The 20939-nt window shown below is 48.4% G+C and overlaps 2 protein-coding genes across 2 annotated transcripts; both read right to left on the bottom strand.

Annotated features, from left to right (window-relative positions):
- Window positions 1-1492: 1492 nt before the first annotated feature.
- Window positions 1493-4189, bottom strand: LOC123441317 (calcium-transporting ATPase 7, plasma membrane-type-like). Its single transcript, XM_045117797.1, has one exon. It carries the CDS (start codon window positions 4187-4189, stop codon window positions 1493-1495), a length of 2697 nt encoding a protein of 898 aa, XP_044973732.1.
- Window positions 4190-15309: 11120 nt separating this feature from the next.
- On the bottom strand, window positions 15310-18006 carry LOC123441316 (calcium-transporting ATPase 7, plasma membrane-type-like). Its single transcript, XM_045117796.1, has one exon. The coding sequence runs from the start codon at window positions 18004-18006 to the stop codon at window positions 15310-15312; it is 2697 nt and encodes an 898-aa protein (XP_044973731.1).
- Between the last annotated feature and the right edge of the window lie 2933 nt (window positions 18007-20939).

Genomic DNA, 20939 nt, shown 5'->3' with positions numbered 1-20939 from the left:
TGAAACAGAGGGAGTATTTATTATTTAGCAGTCGCACCTAGGTCATCTCCGGAAAACAACACAAACCGACTAGATATAGAAAAATAATTGTTACCAAATCCCCTTCTTAACTAATGGTCTTTGGTAAGAATGCTTTTTTTGACCATGAAAAAAATTAAAAACATAAAATTATGAAGGAATCTTAGTTTCCACAAGAGTTTCTCGGTAAAACCACAAGCACAATTAACCAATATTTGCACAGGGATCTCATTGTAAAATTGCTATCAGCAGTTAGCATCCATTCGATCTTATCATTACCATACCATCATTATCTCCTCACATCGTAGTTTGAGACTATTTCAAATCTTAAGCGATTCTCAAAAAAGGATTTATTCTTAAGATAGAACCATTTCGTCCTTTAACAATGGCTTAATCAACTAAGATATTATGATAAAAAATTGCTATAAATCCTATGGTAGAAAAAAATTGAGTGGCTTATCACCAACCCAACAATATTTCCAAGACATAGTGTTGTTTCCATTACCTAACACCCTGTTGTAATGTTTAGAAAAAATGTATAAGCTTTTAACAAGCTAGCTAGTCCAAAAATAGTAATATCACACCTTAGATTTAATCAAATAAATACACTTGTTATTTAAATATTCATTCAACAACACATCTTGTCACAATCGAAATTCATTTCTAATTTCCAGAAATAATTGGCCTGTAGTGCTTTATTCATATGTTTCAAATTGAATATATCTAGGCCATCCTGGTCTTTGGTTTTGTAGCAAGTTTTCTAGTTTACTGTCCGTAACCGTGCTAGGCCAAATGAAAGCATCTTCAAGGGCCACGAAATAGAGGAGGGCATTGAGTTTTGTATTGACTTTATTCCTGACATTAAGCCGATTGGTGTTCCTCAATCGCGGCATGAGGGAAAACTGAGTGGAAAAGGCATGCTAGGACCAAACTCAATAATATGTAGGAACGGACATTCTTGGGCGCAAGCACACTACACAGTTATACAAAAATACCTTGGTGGCCCCGTACATCAATGAACATGAGAATATTCTATGCTCCAAACACATGGAGTAGTCTGACGACTCGATTACACGTGAACACATGGGGACTTTTTGTGGTTGGTTGCAAACACATCTCATGAGTAACAACACTGTTGGAGATGACGTGTACTTGTTGGCCAGGACACCATCTTTGAGTGTATTGACTTTCCAAGGGCATTGATATAAATGGGAATACATTTTACATGACCGCCCAAGATAAAAAAAGCATCAACCAAAATAATGGTGTCTGCTCGGAGTTTTTGGGTACCCCGATCAGTTTGGGTAGCAAGGATGTTACGATGAAAGAGACGCTCAACATGTTGTTGAAAGATGTGAAACTTTTCAGAAACGTCAGATTTTTTTGAGTAAGTAGATCCAGTTGAACTTGCTACCAACAGAAACGGGTCCAGGACCCCACACATCGCCTTTGATTCGCTACTAGGCTAGGCTTGTCAACTGCTACGAACCGGCACTGGGATGAACTTGACGGCCCAACCAACGGGCCACGACACGGTGGCGATGGCGAGGCAGACGCCCCATTGCCCCAAGCCGAGCTTCGTGGTACCAACGAACTTCGTGAGCACCTCCACCGTCACCACCTGCAGCACGAGCGCCAGGGCGACGATGAGGAGGAACATCCTATTCTTGAGCACCCCGGCAAGGACGTTGTCCCTCATGTTGAACTCGTTGAACACCTGGAAGAGCATGAAGACATTGAAGATCATGGTGGCACTGGCTTGGTCATCGTTGCCAAGGAATTGGAGCCCCAGCAGCACGGCGATCTGAAACATTGCCTGCGCGGCCATGATGTAACACATGGCATTGTTGATGAGCCGTGTCGTGCGGGAAATGGGTGGGGATTCCATGAGCGCGTCGGTGGGCTTGTCAGTGGATAGCGCCAGCGTGCTCATGACGCCCATCACCAGGTTCACCCACATGATTTGCACGGTGGTCAGTGGAACGTTACCCATGGTGACCGCCGACATGAAGTTGACGATGATTGCGACGGCGTTGACGATGATGTGGAACTGGATGAACTTCTGGAAGTTGTGATAGGCACAGCGTCCCCACCGGGTAGCCTTCACCACTACGTCGAACTTGCCGTTGAGGAAGATGGTGTCCGTGGAGACATCGGTGCCATGGACGTCCATGCACAGCACCACGTCGGCCTCCTTGAGAGCCGCCGCATCATTGATGCCCTCGCCGGCGGTCACGGCCACCACGTGGCCCTTGTGCTTCAGCCGCTTCACCAGCAACAGCTTGTCTTGGGGCCGGGAACTCGCCATGACACGGATCTTGTCCACCATCTGGAGTTGTCGTGTCACTGACATGGCCCGGAACTGGTGTCCCTCGATGACGACTCCGTCGGGGTCATTGCTCGAAATGATGCCGCACTCCTTGGCGATAGTAAGGGCCATGAGGATGTTATCGCCGGTGAGCATCTTCACGGCCATGCTTGCCTTTGTGCAATCTTCAATGGTGGCATTGACCTCTGGTCGGCAAGTGTCTTTCAAGCCGACTATACCTAACAATGTCAGTTCCTCCAGGTGATGAACCTTTGATTGCTCAGTGTCGTCAACCTTTTTATAAGCAAAGCCGAGGCACCGGAGGCCGCTTGCCACCATATCGCGGATCACCTTCTCAAGCTTGTTCCGCTGCTCCACACCGAGTTCACGCACCGTTGCATCCGTGTCCATGTACATGGAGCACATGGCAAGGAGCACCTCCGCGCCGCCTTTCCAGTGCGCGACCAACAAACGTGTGGCCTTGTCCCTGATTATTGCACGGCTGGGGCTGGGCTTCTCGTCGGAGTTGAAAGCCTCCACATGTACTACCTTGCAGCTCCTCTTCAAGGCGGCAGCATCCATGGAGAGGTCCGCCGTGGCCCATGACAGAAGTGCCTTCTCCACCGGGCTGCCCGATATCTCCGGTTGGGATACATTGTCCGGCTTGTACACGCTTCCGGTGGTGTTGAGCCCGACGCCCTGGCACAGCAGGCCAACGACGCTGCTAGATATCGCCGTGGGGGTTCTAGGTCGGGCAGTGCCGACCCAGAACTCGGTCACCTCCATCCTGTTGAGGGTGAGCATTCCGGTCATGTCGGTGCAGATGACCGTGACCGACGCCGACAAACTGTGCACCAGCGCCTTATCCTTCACCATCATCTTCATGGCAAAGGTGGCCATGAGAGACACCGCAATCGGCACGCCCTTTTCAATCAACAGCGGCTTTCCCGTGCTACTGTTGGTGAAATGGCGAACGAGGAGCACGGTGAAGGCGACAAGCGCGACGGCGACGGTAGCCTTGCCGATGGTTGAAATGAGACTCTCGAGGCGCTCCTCTAGCGGCGCCGGGCGAGTGTTCAATTTCAACGTTGAGAGGATGCTCCAAGCCGTGGTGTTGGTGCCGACGGCGGTGACGAGCATGGAGCCGTGGCCGTTGACGACCTTCACGCCGGAGGCGAGGAAGGGGTTCGTCCCGGCGTCGATGTCGATAGGGCCGGGATGTCCCGTCAAACTCGACTCGTCCACCTGGAAGCCGTGGCCGTCTAGGAACACCCCGTCCGCTGGAACGACGTCGCCGGTCTTGAGTATGAGCACGTCGCCGACGACGACGTCAAATACGGAGATCTCCTGTCTCCTGGCGGCGCGGACGACGGTGACGACAAGGTTGGCGGACTCGGTGGCGAGCTTGTGGTCCCTCTTGGCCTGGGCGTGGCTGATGACCGCGGTGACGCCGAAGACGACGAATGCGGCGAGGAAGATGGTGGCACCGTCGTACCACCCGTCCTTGACGCCATGCTCCATGATGCCTAAGCCGAGGGAGACGGCGGCACTGGCGAGTAGCGCGACGACGGAGACGTGGCCGAGCGCGTCCAAGACGTGGCGGAAGAAGGTCCTGGGCCTGGGCTTGGGGCACGTATTGTCGCCGAACTCCTTCTTGCGCCAGCTCAACGTCATGTCCTCGTCCCTGATGCCCCGCTTCGGGTGGGAAGTGAGCTTGGCCGCGATGCCGGTGCTTCCGCCGAGGCGGCGAAAGCAGTCATGGCACTTATCCTTGACGAGGCCCCTGATGGAGGAGGAGACTGCAGCAGCATCAGCATCAGCTTCAGCGTGAGAGTGACCTTCGTCCTCGTGGGGCATGTACATGTCCTCGTGAGATGCTTACTTAGCTTGGTCATTTTCGTATAGAAAAGTCCGACGTCGGCGAAGCATCAGGGCCGGTCCTGAGAATTCGGGAGCTCGGGACGGAACTAGAATCCAGGGGCCCGGGCGTAGAGCATAAAATCATATACAAAAAATGATCTTTTATTCTTCGCTGAAGGCAATATGTTAATTTTTATTATATACAAGTCTCTTCTTTGGATTGTTTTGATGATAAAAATATCGGACCTAATAGTTTATTCACTGATAATCATGGTATTTTAGCAGATAGTCACTCACGTTTATATGATTGATGTTAATGTAAATATCATATTATGTAAAATCCTTGTTTTCCAAATTTATATTACTTTTTTTCCTCCACAACAACTTCCGGTAAGTTATCAAATACGAAAATTATAACCCCAATAACATCTATCCACAAACATTATCTAATGAATATATTATTAATCCCATCAAAAACTGAATAGATTAATAATGGCCTAGTTGCAACAATCTAGAGGAAATTTTGATGATCATATATAAATTTAAATAAAGCTTCCCAGTTAAATCTCACACGGCTTACACTAGCAGATAAATTGAGATCCGAGGCATATAACTTATCTTTTCTAATCACGCCATCACACTGTATCGCCTCTCGGCGAGTCGGCATGGTTACGTGGAAGGCATGGCTATCGCCGGCGGTTCAGTCATCCTTCGACACGGAGCTTGTGTGAGTCAAAGCGCCGCCACGCACACATAGGAGATGGATATCAAGTGCCGTGCTGCTACTGTAGGGGACGATCTATTCTCTCAACTCTCAGCTTCTGTAACCTTTGAACATTCCGGGTATGTCCCCTTTATAAAAGATCCGCTTGACCTGGCTGAAAATTAGGAGAACATCTGAAAATGAAACAATTAAGCGCACAATTTTCGGCTGGCAAATTAAGGAACAAATCACTAGCGATTTTCCCCATAACTACTCCCAATTAATCGCATGCAATAACAAATTACTCCTCAATCGTAGCTGGAAGGAAATCCTGGGAAACGGTAATACCATTTAGTTTTCGCGTAGGAGGTAGGCGATACTTTGGGATTTGATCAGGGAGCTAATCCCATACAAGACGAGAACACGTATGTGGGGCCCCTTGGCATCAGGGGGCCCGGGGCGACCGCCCCGATCGCCCCCCTCCCCCCCCCTCAGGGCCAGGCCTGCCAAGCATCCGTCGTCCGTCGTGAAGTCGGTAGGAATTTCGACTACGCCGGTCGACTTTCGCAGGGAAGGCGTGTGCGGCGTGCAAGTAATGTTAATACATAAGTTTACATAGGTTTACAAAGAGGTGGATTTTGATTAAAGGTTATAAGGGAAATGAGGACCTCATTCCCTTAAAAATCTGGTTAGTTAGAAAGAAAGAATCCTAATCAACATGTAATAATTGGTTATATGTCTAGCAGGCCAGCAATCCACGTGCGCAGCCGATAGGAACGCCACCCGCTATGGCACACGGCGGTCTGTAGGAGGCCCAAAACCCGGCACGTGTAAAGTGCCTCAGGCGCTTTTTTGCAAAACAACAATAATAGGAAAGTCACTGAGACGCTTTTTCGAAGAAAAAAAACAGAAAAGTCAGTGAGACGAAAGACAGATTGATGAGGTGTTTGCATGCCACGCTTCGCTTTATATAGTGAAGGGGCGGAGGGGGGGGGGTGTTAACGGAGATGCTTACTTAGCTTGGTCGTTTTCGTATAGAAAAGTCCGACGTCGGCAAGCATCCGCCGCCCGTCGTGAAGTCGGTAGGAATTTCGCGGCGGGCCGAGCAATTCACGTGCGCAGCCGATAAGAACGCCACCCGCTATGGCACGCAGCGGTCCGTGGGAGGCCCAAAACCCGGCACGTGTAAAGTGCCTGAGGCGCTTTTTCGTAAAAACAAAAAAACAGAAAAGTCCCTGAGGCGCTTTTTCGCAAAAAAGAACATAAAAGTCCCTGCGGCGATGGTGGGGAACTTTCTTGCGGGCGCGTGATACTTTTGTCCGCTCCGTACTTTGTGGGGGCCGTCTGTCATCCTCGTGTTGACGCAACCCGCGTGCGCGTAGCTTTTCTAACTCGCGCTGTCCGGTGGTCCGTCCCGCGCATGCTCCGAAACCTGCACGGACAGATGCGTTTGGATCGAGCGTTCGCCCTGCCCTAATTATTTTATAACAAGAAACGGTCACGAAGGTCCTAGACACTGCATTACACCACATAAGACAGGATTACAAAGCGGTTTACATCAAGACATCAAAGAAACATGATATATCAAACAAGTCCCCGTCTTTCATGAAGAGGACCCCAAACGAAAAGATGAGAAAGCAGTCCGGTCCTATGTTTAAATCAGTACTTTAGTAATCTATAGACACAAATTCATAGCCTCGGAGGATGAATATTATTATGTGTTAAAAAATCCTAGATTTTTCTTTTTTGCACAACCCTCATTTCAATGTATTTCGTCCTGAAAATTTACGCACTTGTGCATTATGCCTCCTTGTATATCTATTGTTTTTTTCCGAATTTTTTAAAATGTAAATATACTAATTTGTATGAATTTTGAATTTTTCAGAAACCAACTTCATTGGACTTCTTCCCCCAAAAGGAATTTTCGATTGCAGCATTGATATGTACTCCGTTCATATTAAAATAGTTGTCAAATGCTTGTCGTGATTTTAGTTCGACCTAAAACCACCACAAATATTTTGAAACAGAGGGAGTATTTATTATTTAGCAGTCGCACCTAGGTCATCTCCGGAAAACAACACAAACCGACTAGATATAGAAAAATAATTGTTACCAAATCCCCTTCTTAACTAATGGTCTTTGGTAAGAATGCTTTTTTTGACCATGAAAAAAATTAAAAACATAAAATTATGAAGGAATCTTAGTTTCCACAAGAGTTTCTCGGTAAAACCACAAGCACAATTAACCAATATTTGCACAGGGATCTCATTGTAAAATTGCTATCAGCAGTTAGCATCCATTCGATCTTATCATTACCATACCATCATTATCTCCTCACATCGTAGTTTGAGACTATTTCAAATCTTAAGCGATTCTCAAAAAAGGATTTATTCTTAAGATAGAACCATTTCGTCCTTTAACAATGGCTTAATCAACTAAGATATTATGATAAAAAATTGCTATAAATCCTATGGTAGAAAAAAATTGAGTGGCTTATCACCAACCCAACAATATTTCCAAGACATAGTGTTGTTTCCATTACCTAACACCCTGTTGTAATGTTTAGAAAAAATGTATAAGCTTTTAACAAGCTAGCTAGTCCAAAAATAGTAATATCACACCTTAGATTTAATCAAATAAATACACTTGTTATTTAAATATTCATTCAACAACACATCTTGTCACAATCGAAATTCATTTCTAATTTCCAGAAATAATTGGCCTGTAGTGCTTTATTCATATGTTTCAAATTGAATATATCTAGGCCATCCTGGTCTTTGGTTTTGTAGCAAGTTTTCTAGTTTACTGTCCGTAACCGTGCTAGGCCAAATGAAAGCATCTTCAAGGGCCACGAAATAGAGGAGGGCATTGAGTTTTGTATTGACTTTATTCCTGACATTAAGCCGATTGGTGTTCCTCAATCGCGGCATGAGGGAAAACTGAGTGGAAAAGGCATGCTAGGACCAAACTCAATAATATATAGGAACGGACATTCTTGGGCGCAAGCACACTACACAGTTATACAAAAATACCTTGGTGGCCCCGTACATCAATGAACATGAGAATATTCTATGCTCCAAACACATGGAGTAGTCTGACGACTCGATTACACGTGAACACATGGGGACTTTTTGTGGTTGGTTGCAAACACATCTCATGAGTAACAACACTGTTGGAGATGACGTGTACTTGTTGGCCAGGACACCATCTTTGAGTGTATTGACTTTCCAAGGGCATTGATATAAATGGGAATACATTTTACATGACCGCCCAAGATAAAAAAAGCATCAACCAAAATAATGGTGTCTGCTCGGAGTTTTTGGGTACCCCGATCAGTTTGGGTAGCAAGGATGTTACGATGAAAGAGACGCTCAACATGTTGTTGAAAGATGTGAAACTTTTCAGAAACGTCAGATTTTTTTGAGTAAGTAGATCCAGTTGAACTTGCTACCAACAGAAACGGGTCCAGGACCCCACACATCGCCTTTGATTCGCTACTAGGCTAGGCTTGTCAACTGCTACGAACCGGCACTGGGATGAACTTGACGGCCCAACCAACGGGCCACGACACGGTGGCGATGGCGAGGCAGACGCCCCATTGCCCCAAGCCGAGCTTCGTGGTACCAACGAACTTCGTGAGCACCTCCACCGTCACCACCTGCAGCACGAGCGCCAGGGCGACGATGAGGAGGAACATCCTATTCTTGAGCGCCCCGGCAAGGACGTTGTCCCTCATGTTGAACTCGTTGAACACCTGGAAGAGCATGAAGACATTGAAGATCATGGTGGCACTGGCTTGGTCATCGTTGCCAAGGAATTGGAGCCCCAGCAGCACGGCGATCTGAAACATTGCCTGCGCGGCCATGATGTAACACATGGCATTGTTGATGAGCCGTGTCGTGCGGGAAATGGGTGGGGATTCCATGAGCGCGTCGGTGGGCTTGTCAGTGGATAGCGCCAGCGTGCTCATGACGCCCATCACCAGGTTCACCCACATGATTTGCACGGTGGTCAGTGGAACGTTACCCATGGTGACCGCCGACATGAAGTTGACGATGATTGCGACGGCGTTGACGATGATGTGGAACTGGATGAACTTCTGGAAGTTGTGATAGGCACAGCGTCCCCACCGGGTAGCCTTCACCACTACGTCGAACTTGCCGTTGAGGAAGATGGTGTCCGTGGAGACATCGGTGCCATGGACGTCCATGCACAGCACCACGTCGGCCTCCTTGAGAGCCGCCGCATCATTGATGCCCTCGCCGGCGGTCACGGCCACCATGTGGCCCTTGTGCTTCAGCCGCTTCACCAGCAACAGCTTGTCTTGGGGCCGGGAACTCGCCATGACACGGATCTTGTCCACCATCTGGAGTTGTCGTGTCACTGACATGGCCCGGAACTGGTGTCCCTCGATGACGACTCCGTCGGGGTCATTGCTCGAAATGATGCCGCACTCCTTGGCGATAGTAAGGGCCATGAGGATGTTATCGCCGGTGAGCATCTTCACGGCCATGCTTGCCTTTGTGCAATCTTCAATGGTGGCATTGACCTCTGGTCGGCAAGTGTCTTTCAAGCCGACTATACCTAACAATGTCAGTTCCTCCAGGTGATGAACCTTTGATTGCTCAGTGTCGTCAACCTTTTTATAAGCAAAGCCGAGGCACCGGAGGCCGCTTGCCACCATATCGCGGATCACCTTCTCAAGCTTGTTCCGCTGCTCCACACCGAGTTCACGCACCGTTGCATCCGTGTCCATGTACATGGAGCACATGGCAAGGAGCACCTCCGCGCCGCCTTTCCAGTGCGCGACCAACAAACGTGTGGCCTTGTCCCTGATTATTGCACGGCTGGGGCTGGGCTTCTCGTCGGAGTTGAAAGCCTCCACATGTACTACCTTGCAGCTCCTCTTCAAGGCGGCAGCATCCATGGAGAGGTCCGCCGTGGCCCATGACAGAAGTGCCTTCTCCACCGGGCTGCCCGATATCTCCGGTTGGGATACATTGTCCGGCTTGTACACGCTTCCGGTGGTGTTGAGCCCGACGCCCTGGCACAGCAGGCCAACGACGCTGCTAGATATCGCCGTGGGGGTTCTAGGTCGGGCAGTGCCGACCCAGAACTCGGTCACCTCCATCCTGTTGAGGGTGAGCATTCCGGTCATGTCGGTGCAGATGACCGTGACCGACGCCGACAAACTGTGCACCAGCGCCTTATCCTTCACCATCATCTTCATGGCAAAGGTGGCCATGAGAGACACCGCAATCGGCACGCCCTTTTCAATCAACAGCGGCTTTCCCGTGCTACTGTTGGTGAAATGGCGAACGAGGAGCACGGTGAAGGCGACAAGCGCGACGGCGACGGTAGCCTTGCCGATGGTTGAAATGAGACTCTCGAGGCGCTCCTCTAGCGGCGCCGGGCGAGTGTTCAATTTCAACGTTGAGAGGATGCTCCAAGCCGTGGTGTTGGTGCCGACGGCGGTGACGAGCATGGAGCCGTGGCCGTTGACGACCTTCACGCCGGAGGCGAGGAAGGGGTTCGTCCCGGCGTCGATGTCGATAGGGCCGGGATGTCCCGTCAAACTCGACTCGTCCACCTGGAAGCCGTGGCCGTCTAGGAACACCCCGTCCGCTGGAACGACGTCGCCGGTCTTGAGTATGAGCACGTCGCCGACGACGACGTCAAATACGGAGATCTCCTGTCTCCTGGCGGCGCGGACGACGGTGACGACAAGGTTGGCGGACTCGGTGGCGAGCTTGTGGTCCCTCTTGGCCTGGGCGTGGCTGATGACCGCGGTGACGCCGAAGACGACGAATGCGGCGAGGAAGATGGTGGCACCGTCGTACCACCCGTCCTTGACGCCATGCTCCATGATGCCTAAGCCGAGGGAGACGGCGGCACTGGCGAGTAGCGCGACGACGGAGACGTGGCCGAGCGCGTCCAAGACGTGGCGGAAGAAGGTCCTGGGCCTGGGCTTGGGGCACGTATTGTCGCCGAACTCCTTCTTGCGCCAGCTCAACGTCATGTCCTCGTCCCTGATGCCCCGCTTCGGGTGGGAAGTGAGCTTGGCCGCGATGCCGGTGCTTCCGCCGAGGCGGCGAAAGCAGTCATGGCACTTATCCTTGACGAGGCCCCTGATGGAGGAGGAGACTGCAGCAGCATCAGCATCAGCTTCAGCGTGAGAGTGACCTTCGTCCTCGTGGGGCATGTACATGTCCTCGTGAGATGCTTACTTAGCTTGGTCATTTTCGTATAGAAAAGTCCGACGTCGGCGAAGCATCAGGGCCGGTCCTGAGAATTCGGGAGCTCGGGACGGAACTAGAATCCAGGGGCCCGGGCGTAGAGCATAAAATCATATACAAAAAATGATCTTTTATTCTTCGCTGAAGGCAATATGTTAATTTTTATTATATACAAGTCTCTTCTTTGGATTGTTTTGATGATAAAAATATCGGACCTAATAGTTTATTCACTGATAATCATGGTATTTTAGCAGATAGTCACTCACGTTTATATGATTGATGTTAATGTAAATATCATATTATGTAAAATCCTTGTTTTCCAAATTTATATTACTTTTTTTCCTCCACAACAACTTCCGGTAAGTTATCAAATACGAAAATTATAACCCCAATAACATCTATCCACAAACATTATCTAATGAATATATTATTAATCCCATCAAAAACTGAATAGATTAATAATGGCCTAGTTGCAACAATCTAGAGGAAATTTTGATGATCATATATAAATTTAAATAAAGCTTCCCAGTTAAATCTCACACGGCTTACACTAGCAGATAAATTGAGATCCGAGGCATATAACTTATCTTTTCTAATCACGCCATCACACTGTATCGCCTCTCGGCGAGTCGGCATGGTTACGTGGAAGGCATGGCTATCGCCGGCGGTTCAGTCATCCTTCGACACGGAGCTTGTGTGAGTCAAAGCGCCGCCACGCACACATAGGAGATGGATATCAAGTGCCGTGCTGCTACTGTAGGGGACGATCTATTCTCTCAACTCTCAGCTTCTGTAACCTTTGAACATTCCGGGTATGTCCCCTTTATAAAAGATCCGCTTGACCTGGCTGAAAATTAGGAGAACATCTGAAAATGAAACAATTAAGCGCACAATTTTCGGCTGGCAAATTAAGGAACAAATCACTAGCGATTTTCCCCATAACTACTCCCAATTAATCGCATGCAATAACAAATTACTCCTCAATCGTAGCTGGAAGGAAATCCTGGGAAACGGTAATACCATTTAGTTTTCGCGTAGGAGGTAGGCGATACTTTGGGATTTGATCAGGGAGCTAATCCCATACAAGACGAGAACACGTATGTGGGGCCCCTTGGCATCAGGGGGCCCGGGGCGACCGCCCCGATCGCCCCCCTCCCCCCCCCCCTCAGGGCCAGGCCTGCCAAGCATCCGTCGTCCGTCGTGAAGTCGGTAGGAATTTCGACTACGCCGGTCGACTTTCGCAGGGAAGGCGTGTGCGGCGTGCAAGTAATGTTAATACATAAGTTTACATAGGTTTACAAAGAGGTGGATTTTGATTAAAGATTATAAGGGAAATGAGGACCTCATTCCCTTAAAAATCTGGTTAGTTAGAAAGAAAGAATCCTAATCAACATGTAATAATTGGTTATATGTCTAGCAGGCCAGCAATCCACGTGCGCAGCCGATAGGAACGCCACCCGCTATGGCACACGGCGGTCTGTAGGAGGCCCAAAACCCGGCACGTGTAAAGTGCCTCAGGCGCTTTTTTGCAAAACAACAATAATAGGAAAGTCACTGAGACGCTTTTTCGAAAAAAAAAACAGAAAAGTCAGTGAGACGAAAGACAGATTGATGAGGTGTTTGCATGCCACGCTTCGCTTTATATAGTGAAGGGGCGGAGGGGGGGGGGGTGTTAACGGAGATGCTTACTTAGCTTGGTCGTTTTCGTATAGAAAAGTCCGACGTCGGCAAGCATCCGCCGCCCGTCGTGAAGTCGGTAGGAATTTCGCGGCGGGCCGAGCAATTCACGTGCGCAGCCGATAAGAACGCCACCCGCTATGGCACGCAGCGGTCCGTGGGAGGCCCAAAACCCGGCACGTGTAAAGTGCCTGAGGCGCTTTTTCGTAAAAACAAAAAAACAGAAAAGTCCCTGAGGCGCTTTTTCGCAAAAAAGAACATAAAAGTCCCTGCGGCGATGGTGGGGAACTTTCTTGCGGGCGCGTGATACTTTTGTCCGCTCCGTACTTTGTGGGGGCCGTCTGTCATCCTCGTGCTGACGCAACCCGCGTGCGCGTAGCTTTTCTAACTCGCGCTGTCCGGTGGTCCGTCCCGCGCATGCTCCGAAACCTGCACGGACAGATGCGTTTGGATCGAGCGTTCGCCCTGCCCTAATTATTTTATAACAAGAAACGGTCACGAAGGTCCTAGACACTGCATTACACCACATAAGACAGGATTACAAAGCGGTTTACATCAAGACATCAAAGAAACATGATATATCAAACAAGTCCCCGTCTTTCATGAAGAGGACCCCAAACGAAAAGATGAGAAAGCAGTCCGGTCCTATGTTTAAATCAGTACTTTAGTAATCTATAGACACAAATTCATAGCCTCGGAGGATGAATATTATTATGTGTTAAAAAATCCTAGATTTTTCTTTTTTGCACAACCCTCATTTCAATGTATTTCGTCCTGAAAATTTACGCACTTGTGCATTATGCCTCCTTGTATATCTATTGTTTTTTTCCGAATTTTTTAAAATGTAAATATACTAATTTGTATGAATTTTGAATTTTTCAGAAACCAACTTCATTGGACTTCTTCCCCCAAAAGGAATTTTCGATTGCAGCATTGATATGTACTCCGTTCATATTAAAATAGTTGTCAAATGCTTGTCGTGATTTTAGTTCGACCTAAAACCACCACAAATATTTTGAAACAGAGGGAGTATTTATTATTTAGCAGTCGCACCTAGGTCATCTCCGGAAAACAACACAAACCGACTAGATATAGAAAAATAATTGTTACCAAATCCCCTTCTTAACTAATGGTCTTTGGTAAGAATGCTTTTTTTGACCATGAAAAAAATTAAAAACATAAAATTATGAAGGAATCTTAGTTTCCACAAGAGTTTCTCGGTAAAACCACAAGCACAATTAACCAATATTTGCACAGGGATCTCATTGTAAAATTGCTATCAGCAGTTAGCATCCATTCGATCTTATCATTACCATACCATCATTATCTCCTCACATCGTAGTTTGAGACTATTTCAAATCTTAAGCGATTCTCAAAAAAGGATTTATTCTTAAGATAGAACCATTTCGTCCTTTAACAATGGCTTAATCAACTAAGATATTATGATAAAAAATTGCTATAAATCCTATGGTAGAAAAAAATTGAGTGGCTTATCACCAACCCAACAATATTTCCAAGACATAGTGTTGTTTCCATTACCTAACACCCTGTTGTAATGTTTAGAAAAAATGTATAAGCTTTTAACAAGCTAGCTAGTCCAAAAATAGTAATATCACACCTTAGATTTAATCAAATAAATACACTTGTTATTTAAATATTCATTCAACAACACATCTTGTCACAATCGAAATTCATTTCTAATTTCCAGAAATAATTGGCCTGTAGTGCTTTATTCATATGTTTCAAATTGAATATATCTAGGCCATCCTGGTCTTTGGTTTTGTAGCAAGTTTTCTAGTTTACTGTCCGTAACCGTGCTAGGCCAAATGAAAGCATCTTCAAGGGCCACGAAATAGAGGAGGGCATTGAGTTTTGTATTGACTTTATTCCTGACATTAAGCCGATTGGTGTTCCTCAATCGCGGCATGAGGGAAAACTGAGTGGAAAAGGCATGCTAGGACCAAACTCAATAATATGTAGGAACGGACATTCTTGGGCGCAAGCACACTACACAGTTATACAAAAATACCTTGGTGGCCCCGTACATCAATGAACATGAGAATATTCTATGCTCCAAACACATGGAGTAGTCTGACGACTCGATTACACGTGAACACATGGGGACTTTTTGTGGTTGGTTGCAAACACATCTCATGAGTAACAACACTGTTGGAGATGACGTGTACTTGTTGGCCAGGACACCATCTTTGAGTGTATTGACTTTCCAAGGGCATTGATATAAATGGGAATACATTTTACATGACCGCCCAAGATAAAAAAAGCATCAACCAAAATAATGGTGTCTGCTCGGAGTTTTTGGTACCCCGATCAGTTTGGGTAGCAAGGATGTTACGATGAAAGAGACGCTCAACATGTTGTTGAAAGATGTGAAACTTTTCAGAAACGTCAGATTTTTTTGAGTAAGTAGATCCAGTTGAACTTGCTACCAACAGAAACGGGTCCAGGACCCCACACATCGCCTTTGATTCGCTACTAGGCTAGGCTTGTCAACTGCTACGAACCGGCACTGGGATGAACTTGACGGCCCAACCAACGGGCCACGACACGGTGGCGATGGCGAGGCAGACGCCCCATTGCCCCAAGCCGAGCTTCGTGGTACCAACGAACTTCGTGAGCACCTCCACCGTCACCACCTGCAGCACGAGCGCCAGGGCGACGATGAGGAGGAACATCCTATTCTTGAGCACCCCGGCAAGGACGTTGTCCCTCATGTTGAACTCGTTGAACACCTGGAAGAGCATGAAGACATTGAAGATCATGGTGGCACTGGCTTGGTCATCGTTGCCAAGGAATTGGAGCCCCAGCAGCACGGCGATCTGAAACATTGCCTGCGCGGCCATGATGTAACACATGGCATTGTTGATGAGCCGTGTCGTGCGGGAAATGGGTGGGGATTCCATGAGCGCGTCGGTGGGCTTGTCAGTGGATAGCGCCAGCGTGCTCATGACGCCCATCACCAGGTTCACCCACATGATTTGCACGGTGGTCAGTGGAACGTTACCCATGGTGACCGCCGACATGAAGTTGACGATGATTGCGACGGCGTTGACGATGATGTGGAACTGGATGAACTTCTGGAAGTTGTGATAGGCACAGCGTCCCCACCGGGTAGCCTTCACCACTACGTCGAACTTGCCGTTGAGGAAGATGGTGTCCGTGGAGACATCGGTGCCATGGACGTCCATGCACAGCACCACGTCGGCCTCCTTGAGAGCCGCCGCATCATTGATGCCCTCGCCGGCGGTCACGGCCACCACGTGGCCCTTGTGCTTCAGCCGCTTCACCAGCAACAGCTTGTCTTGGGGCCGGGAACTCGCCATGACACGGATCTTGTCCACCATCTGGAGTTGTCGTGTCACTGACATGGCCCGGAACTGGTGTCCCTCGATGACGACTCCGTCGGGGTCATTGCTCGAAATGATGCCGCACTCCTTGGCGATAGTAAGGGCCATGAGGATGTTATCGCCGGTGAGCATCTTCACGGCCATGCTTGCCTTTGTGCAATCTTCAATGGTGGCATTGACCTCTGGTCGGCAAGTGTCTTTCAAGCCGACTATACCTAACAATGTCAGTTCCTCCAGGTGATGAACCTTTGATTGCTCAGTGTCGTCAACCTTTTTATAAGCAAAGCCGAGGCACCGGAGGCCGCTTGCCACCATATCGCGGATCACCTTCTCAAGCTTGTTCCGCTGCTCCACACCGAGTTCACGCACCGTTGCATCCGTGTCCATGTACATGGAGCACATGGCAAGGAGCACCTCCGCGCCGCCTTTCCAGTGCGCGACCAACAAACGTGTGGCCTTGTCCCTGATTATTGCACGGCTGGGGCTGGGCTTCTCGTCGGAGTTGAAAGCCTCCACATGTACTACCTTGCAGCTCCTCTTCAAGGCGGCAGCATCCATGGAGAGGTCCGCCGTGGCCCATGACAGAAGTGCCTTCTCCACCGGGCTGCCCGATATCTCCGGTTGGGATACATTGTCCGGCTTGTACACGCTTCCGGTGGTGTTGAGCCCGACGCCCTGGCACAGCAGGCCAACGACGCTGCTAGATATCGCCGTGGGGGTTCTAGGTCGGGCAGTGCCGACCCAGAACTCGGTCACCTCCATCCTGTTGAGGGTGAGCATTCCGGTCATGTCGGTGCAGATGACCGTGACCGACGCCGACAAACTGTGCACCAGCGCCTTATCCTTCACCATCATCTTCATGGCAAAGGTGGCCATGAGAGACACCGCAATCGGCACGCCCTTTTCAATCAACAGCGGCTTTCCCGTGCTACTGTTGGTGAAATGGCGAACGAGGAGCACGGTGAAGGCGACAAGCGCGACGGCGACGGTAGCCTTGCCGATGGTTGAAATGAGACTCTCGAGGCGCTCCTCTAGCGGCGCCGGGCGAGTGTTCAATTTCAACGTTGAGAGGATGCTCCAAGCCGTGGTGTTGGTGCCGACGGCGGTGACGAGCATGGAGCCGTGGCCGTTGACGACCTTCACGCCGGAGGCGAGGAAGGGGTTCGTCCCGGCGTCGATGTCGATAGGGCCGGGATGTCCCGTCAAACTCGACTCGTCCACCTGGAAGCCGTGGCCGTCTAGGAACACCCCGTCCGCTGGAACGACGTCGCCGGTCTTGAGTATGAGCACGTCGCCGACGACGACGTCAAATACGGAGATCTCCTGTCTCCTGGCGGCGCGGACGACGGTGACGACAAGGTTGGCGGACTCGGTGGCGAGCTTGTGGTCCCTCTTGGCCTGGGCGTGGCTGATGACCGCGGTGACGCCGAAGACGACGAATGCGGCGAGGAAGATGGTGGCACCGTCGTACCACCCGTCCTTGACGCCATGCTCCATGATGCCTAAGCCGAGGGAGACGGCGGCACTGGCGAGTAGCGCGACGACGGAGACGTGGCCGAGCGCGTCCAAGACGTGGCGGAAGAAGGTCCTGGGCCTGGGCTTGGGGCACGTATTGTCGCCGAACTCCTTCTTGCGCCAGCTCAACGTCATGTCCTCGTCCCTGATGCCCCGCTTCGGGTGGGAAGTGAGCTTGGCCGCGATGCCGGTGCTTCCGCCGAGGCGGCGAAAGCAGTCATGGCACTTATCCTTGACGAGGCCCCTGATGGAGGAGGAGACTGCAGCAGCATCAGCATCAGCTTCAGCGTGAGAGTGACCTTCGTCCTCGTGGGGCATGTACATGTCCTCGTGAGATGCTTACTTAGCTTGGTCATTTTCGTATAGAAAAGTCCGACGTCGGCGAAGCATCAGGGCCGGTCCTGAGAATTCGGGGGCTCGGGACGGAACTAGAATCCAGGGGCCCGGGCGTAGAGCATAAAATCATATACAAAAAATGATCTTTTATTCTTCGCTGAAGGCAATATGTTAATTTTTATTATATACAAGTCTCTTCTTTGGATTGTTTTGATGATAAAAATATCGGACCTAATAGTTTATTCACTGATAATCATGGTATTTTAGCAGATAGTCACTCACGTTTATATGATTGATGTTAATGTAAATATCATATTATGTAAAATCCTTGTTTTCCAAATTTATATTACTTTTTTTCCTCCACAACAACTTCCGGTAAGTTATCAAATACGAAAATTATAACCCCAATAACATCTATCCACAAACATTATCTAATGAATATATTATTAATCCCATCAAAAACTGAATAGATTAATAATGGCCTAGTTGCAACAATCTAGAGGAAATTTTGATGATCATATATAAATTTAAATAAAGCTTCCCAGTTAAATCTCACACGGCTTACACTAGCAGATAAATTGAGATCCGAGGCATATAACTTATCTTTTCTAATCACGCCATCACACTGTATCGCCTCTCGGCGAGTCGGCATGGTTACGTGGAAGGCATGGCTATCGCCGGCGGTTCAGTCATCCTTCGACATGGAGCTTGTGTGAGTCAAAGCGCCGCCACGCACACATAGGAGATGGATATCAAGTGCCGTGCTGCTACTGTAGGGGACGATCTATTCTCTCAACTCTCAGCTTCTGTAACCTTTGAACATTCCGGGTATGTCCCCTTTATAAAAGATCCGCTTGACCTGGCTGAAAATTAGGAGAACATCTGAAAATGAAACAATTAAGCGCACAATTTTCGGCTGGCAAATTAAGGAACAAATCACTAGCGATTTTCCCCATAACTACTCCCAATTAATCGCATGCAATAACAAATTACTCCTCAATCGTAGCTGGAAGGAAATCCTGGGAAACGGTAATACCATTTAGTTTTCGCGTAGGAGGTAGGCGATACTTTGGGATTTGATCAGGGAGCTAATCCCATACAAGACGAGAACACGTATGTGGGGCCCCTTGGCATCAGGGGGCCCGGGGCGACCGCCCCGATCGCCCCCCTCCCCCCCCCCCTCAGGGCCAGGCCTGCCAAGCATCCGTCGTCCGTCGTGAAGTCGGTAGGAATTTCGACTACGCCGGTCGACTTTCGCAGGGAAGGCGTGTGCGGCGTGCAAGTAATGTTAATACATAAGTTTACATAGGTTTACAAAGAGGTGGATTTTGATTAAAGATTATAAGGGAAATGAGGACCTCATTCCCTTAAAAATCTGGTTAGTTAGAAAGAAAGAATCCTAATCAACATGTAATAATTGGTTATATGTCTAGCAGGCCAGCAATCCACGTGCGCAGCCGATAGGAACGCCACCCGCTATGGCACACGGCGGTCTGTAGGAGGCCCAAAACCCGGCACGTGTAAAGTGCCTCAGGCGCTTTTTTGCAAAACAACAATAATAGGAAAGTCACTGAGACGCTTTTTCGAAAAAAAAAACAGAAAAGTCAGTGAGACGAAAGACAGATTGATGAGGTGTTTGCATGCCACGCTTCGCTTTATATAGTGAAGGGGCGGAGGGGGGGGTGTTAACGGAGATGCTTACTTAGCTTGGTCGTTTTCGTATAGAAAAGTCCGACGTCGGCAAGCATCCGCCGCCCGTCGTGAAGTCGGTAGGAATTTCGCGGCGGGCCGAGCAATTCACGTGCGCAGCCGATAAGAACGCCACCCGCTATGGCACGCAGCGGTCCGTGGGAGGCCCAAAACCCGGCACGTGTAAAGTGCCTGAGGCGCTTTTTCGTAAAAACAAAAAAACAGAAAAGTCCCTGAGGCGCTTTTTCGCAAAAAAGAACATAAAAGTCCCTGCGGCGATGGTGGGGAACTTTCTTGCGGGCGCGTGATACTTTTGTCCGCTCCGTACTTTGTGGGGGCCGTCTGTCATCCTCGTGCTGACGCAACCCGCGTGCGCGTAGCTTTTCTAACTCGCGCTGTCCGGTGGTCCGTCCCGCGCATGCTCCGAAACCTGCACGGACAGATGCGTTTGGATCGAGCGTTCGCCCTGCCCTAATTATTTTATAACAAGAAACGGTCACGAAGGTCCTAGACACTGCATTACACCACATAAGACAGGATTACAAAGCGGTTTACATCAAGACATCAAAGAAACATGATATATCAAACAAGTCCCCGTCTTTCATGAAGAGGACCCCAAACGAAAAGATGAGAAAGCAGTCCGGTCCTATGTTTAAATCAGTACTTTAGTAATCTATAGACACAAATTCATAGCCTCGGAGGATGAATATTATTATGTGTTAAAAAATCCTAGATTTTTCTTTTTTGCACAACCCTCATTTCAATGTATTTCGTCCTGAAAATTTACGCACTTGTGCATTATGCCTCCTTGTATATCTATTGTTTTTTTCCGAATTTTTTAAAATGTAAATATACTAATTTGTATGAATTTTGAATTTTTCAGAAACCAACTTCATTGGACTTCTTCCCCCAAAAGGAATTTTCGATTGCAGCATTGATATGTACTCCGTTCATATTAAAATAGTTGTCAAATGCTTGTCGTGATTTTAGTTCGACCTAAAACCACCACAAATATTTTGAAACAGAGGGAGTATTTATTATTTAGCAGTCGCACCTAGGTCATCTCCGGAAAACAACACAAACCGACTAGATATAGAAAAATAATTGTTACCAAATCCCCTTCTTAACTAATGGTCTTTGGTAAGAATGCTTTTTTTGACCATGAAAAAAATTAAAAACATAAAATTATGAAGGAATCTTAGTTTCCACAAGAGTTTCTCGGTAAAACCACA

Source organism: Hordeum vulgare, chromosome 3H, assembly GCF_904849725.1.
Source record: "Hordeum vulgare subsp. vulgare chromosome 3H, MorexV3_pseudomolecules_assembly, whole genome shotgun sequence".
Lineage (NCBI taxonomy): Eukaryota > Viridiplantae > Streptophyta > Magnoliopsida > Poales > Poaceae > Hordeum > Hordeum vulgare.
The sequence above is the reverse complement of the archived record's forward strand: the minus strand, read 5'-3'. Positions and strand labels throughout refer to the sequence as shown.